General features: G+C 33.7%; 1 protein-coding gene across 1 annotated transcript in view; it reads left to right on the forward strand.

Moving 5' to 3' along the window:
* The first annotated feature begins 4,315 nt into the window (after nucleotides 1-4,315).
* Nucleotides 4,316-4,794, forward strand: part of LOC108366211 (uncharacterized) — a 1,311-nt gene continuing 832 nt past the window's right edge. The window contains exon 1 of the mRNA XM_017620539.1: nucleotides 4,316-4,634. Coding sequence (XP_017476028.1) covers nucleotides 4,317-4,634 — 318 coding nt within the window. The 5' untranslated portion in view covers nucleotide 4,316. The remainder of the gene's footprint in view (nucleotides 4,635-4,794) is intronic.

Raw genomic sequence — 4,794 nt, forward strand, 5'->3', positions numbered from 1 at the left:
ACATTGAACCACAAGATGCATTTTGAAGTTTTCTGACAGCATTTTCATTCGATTTTCGCGAAGAAAAGCCTTGAATGTACTAAATGTGCGCTCGACGTAAGTTGATACAAGTGGAGCCCAATTTAAATATAGAACGTTTGAAACGTTCATATTATCAGGAATAAGGGCGTTTTCATCGCCCTTTACAATTTTATCCACACCCCTTATTGTCTTCAAGCCTACGTTTGCTCAGAAAACGGCTTTGAATTTTTCCAACACCAATTTGGCAAGAGGTCCCTGCGCTTCTATAAGCCGCATGGGCATGTGTACATTTTTTAATCTTTAAAAAAAATTGTAAATGCTATAATCACTTTTTTAAAGGTAGAAAAGCCAAAAAAAGGCAAATATCTTAAAAAAGGCAACATCAAATGTGTATATATGGAATCAGGGAAAGCTAAATCGTGGACATTCTTAATCGAATATATTCTATCTCTTTAGCAGAAAAAAAGGCAATTTCCATAAAATCCGTTCCCTGCTTATTAGCATCATCAGGTGCGCGTTGTTTATTTTTGTAGTGCTAACACTTAAACATTTTAAAAACTTAATTGCTAAAAATCCAATACCATCTGGTGTTTTAAAATGTTTAAGTGTTAATACTACAAAAATAAACAACGCGCCCCTGATGATGCTAATAAGTTTAGCGAAACGTTGGGCTGTAATAGTGGAATAAACTTGTTTTATTTGCACTAAAGATAATCAGATCGGACTAGCCTATCAAGGAAATTTATTGTATAAATAACTTTTAAATGAAAGAACCGGATTACAGAAAAGTGTGCCAGGGAGTGACTTTTTTCGTTCAAGCCGAATGCAAAGCAATATCGTCCAATTGGAGAGTCCTCAAAAGGATTTCCCAGGATATGTTAAAGACTATTGCATTTATCTACAGTCACTTTCTCACATAATGGAGTTAACTAAAATATTTTTGTATATCTAAACACTTATTGCTTTATCCCCTACCTTCATATAACGGCAAATTTAGAAACCGCGAAAAATGTGCTTCTTCGGTGACTAATGAAACCATTCCGCACCAATTTTCAAGACAACATAAATGGACTTAAAGTGGGCGTTTCTCACCCTAATTGTATTATGTTAATGTTTGTAAGTACTTATATGCTTGAAACTACTATTAACTTATCAAACGATTCCTAAACTTTGACAATACATGTTTGACTTCATTCACCACGATCTTGAAAACTGACCAAATCGGCGTGACCAAGCCCATGGTCCTTTTAATATTATATAAACATCCGAAAACATTAAAACGTTTGAAATAAATCGCGTCTCACTTTTTTGTATTTTTCACTTGGTCGCTGAAGTAATGAAGAACTGAAAATTCATAAGGGAAAATTATAGTTTTTGTAAGTTTTATCTAAATATCTTAAAAACTTGGAGACTTATTGATAAATGACAAATGAACGTGAGGTACTAAATTTAATAGCCCTTAATTTGATATATCGTAANCGCTGAAGTAATGAAGAACTGAAAATTCATAAGGGAAAATTATAGTTTTTGTAAGTTTTATCTAAATATCTTAAAAACTTGGAGACTTATTGATAAATGACAAATGAACGTGAGGTACTAAATTTAATAGCCCTTAATTTGATATATCGTAATGTTTATAACAATTGAGGCATTCCATAGATATTACTAGCCAAAGTTTCATGAAGGCTGTTCGCACCGATTGTTAGTGTTTGCGTTGACATTTCTTACACCTTTTGATTACAGTTTTGCTATACAAATACACAACCAAACCACTTTTCCTTAACCTATCTTTTCTTTTCATTTACAACCTTTCTTTCTTTCTTTCATTCTTATTTTACTTTGCCCAGCCAATTAATAATAAATCCGAAATGGCGTATTAAAAATGATAAAATATGACTTACACTTCGATAAATAATCAAAAAAACTAGTGAAGACACCGATTGGATGAGTGGAACGTGAGTTTCCAATTAGTTTTTTAGCGAAACCCGGTTTCCGCTTGACAGATTTTACATGGACGAAAACACAAGTTTTAGGTCGAAATCCAGTTTTAGCAAAGAGAACATGTTTCCGATGTCGGTCAGAACATGGTATTAGTGTTTTTGTTGACATTTCTTTCATCCTTTCTTTACAGTTTTGCTACGAAAAAGCAAAACCAAAATCTTTTGCTCTCATTTTCTTATTATTAGCAACCTTTATCTTTTATTTGTATTTTAATTTGGCCAGTCAATTAGCAATAAATCCCAACTAGCATATTAGAGATAATAAAATATGACTTCCACTTCGATAAATATATCTAAAAACTAGTGAAGACACCGATTGGAATGGGTGGAACTTGAGTTTTCAAGTAGATTTCAGCGAAAACAAGTTTTCGTTTGGCAGATTTTACATGGACGAAAAAGTTTGGTTGAAATTGTTGTATTTGTTAGGCTTTTCTGATCTAACCCTTGTGTAAATAAAAATACTTTATTTAGCTTTTTCCCGACGTTTCGCTAAGATTTTTAGCATCTTCAGGGGAGTTTTTTGTTTATTTACCTGCGCAGCAATAAATATAAAACATTAACAAAACAACAAAGAACCAATAAACATATGAATACATAAAGAATAAACAGCTAAGTTTAACACAAAAGAGTTATTAACTTACATTACATTTAACATTAAACTTTATAACGTAAAACTAAATACCAACGCTTGTGGCTGCTTTGTCTAAACTGAATGTTATTGATATTTATAAACATAATAAATAAACTGCAGCGATGTCATCAGTATCCTCTTTCTTGTTCATTGCATTGTCCCTTTTCTGCATTATTCTTAAGCTTTCTAATGTGAATCCTTTTTTTGTTCTCTTCTCTACATCAAGTATTCTTGCGTTCGCCAAATCAGCTGTATGGCCACTGGTATTAATATGCTGCGCTAGCGCTGTGCTGTTTCTTTGTTTTTTATGTCTGCTTCGTGTTCGCTTAGACGAGTACCCAGAGCTCGCTTGGTTGTTCCGATGTACACTTTGTCGCAGTTTTCGGCTTCTTTACCATTGCACTTTATTTCATAAACCACATTGTTTTGTTGTTTGAATTCTATAGGGGATTTTGTTTTTGTAAATATTGTGGATAAAGTGCAATTGGATTTGTATGCTAGCGTTATGTTCTGTTGTTTAGCAATGAGTTGATTTAAGTTTTCGGTAATCTGCGGAATGTAAGTAACACTGAAATATCGATTTGTGGTGTTTGCTGTTACTTTACTCGACGTTTTATTAAGGTGGCCGTTTATTTCTGTAGTTCTTTGTTTTATTAAGTCGCGTGTTAGCTTTTCTGGGTAGCTATTACTTTTTAGGAACTTTTTGAGTTTTTGTATGTTTATGTCGTGAAATTTCCTGTCACTCAATGTGACTACTTTGTGTATTAAATTTTTAGCCGTATTGATTTTGTCTTTTTTAGGTTGTGAAGATAGGAAATTAATCAGACGACCCGAAGACGACGGCTTTGAGTACCAGTCCAGTAGGAGATTGTTTCTTTCCCTGTGGATGTGAACGTCAAGAAAGGGGATGCTGGCCTTATGTTCCATTTCCATGGAGAATTGGAGTTTGTGGTGGGATTTGTTGAGGGTTTTTAAGATTATATTCACGTCTTTTCGTTTAACTATAGCAAAGATATCGTCTACATATTTGGATATAAAGTTAATATCGATGTTTGAGTATTTTAGCTCCGGAATGGTATTGTCAAGTAATTCGTCCATGACAATATCAGCAATAGTGGGAGAAAGGTGGTTGCCCATTGGCATTCCGAAGGTTTGAGAATAGAATTTATTGTTACATACGAAGTAATTGTTGTCCTTGAGACAAAAGTCTAGAACACTTAGGAACTTGTTCTTAGGAATCATCGTCATATTTTCTATTTTTGCCCATTTTCTCATAATTATTCTTGAAGCTAAGGCTGTTGGTATATTTGTTAACAGAGATACGACATCAAACGAAATAAGTACATCTTCTTCACATACATTTACATCGGACAGCTTATTTTTTAATTCAAAAGAATTTTTTATATTGCAGTCTTCATAGATGAGTGGCTTTAGGATTTCTCCAACATATTTAGACAAATATGAACATGGGACTTTAAAGGACGAGGCAATAGCACGTAGAGGGATTTCTGGCTTATGGATTTTTGGCAACCCATAAAGTCTGGGAGCCGTTGCTGCAATGCTGGTAAGATGTTGCTTTTCTTTTGCGTTTATATATTTGCATTTGTATAAGTCATCCACTATATTGTTATTTTTTCTTTGCAAAGTATTAGTACTACAAACATATGAAATACAAACACGGAGAACACAAATGCACAAGGTTAAAGTATTATAGCAACCACAAACAGAAATTAGCCAAGCAGATCGAGCAATTAAAATTCTTGTTAGAATGCAAGAAATTTGAGCTGACCCCCAAACATCTGACAAAATCGGTTAAAAACACAACAATAAATAGCACATCCCAAAATATAAAACAGAAAATAGAAAAAACTAAACAAATCTTCCTCATGAAAATGCTGAACATAGAAATAACACAAACAAACATGAATATGAGAGCAGCAAAAAATAATTTGCACCACACAGAAATCCAACTAAAGCGCACACTAAGGGCCGTTTGCACCATGTCTAGTTAATTCTAACTCCCAGTTAAACATCTTTATCGACGTTATCGACACCCATCATATAACATGTGATCGATAAAGCAGTTAACGTGCTTAACTGAAGGATGTACCTCCAGTTAGCGTTAACTAGACATGGTGCAAA

This window comes from Rhagoletis zephyria, unplaced genomic scaffold, assembly GCF_001687245.7.
Source record: "Rhagoletis zephyria isolate East Lansing unplaced genomic scaffold, Rhagoletis_zephyria_1.1 Rzeph_scaffold_02190, whole genome shotgun sequence".
NCBI classification, from domain to species: Eukaryota; Metazoa; Arthropoda; class Insecta; order Diptera; family Tephritidae; genus Rhagoletis; species Rhagoletis zephyria.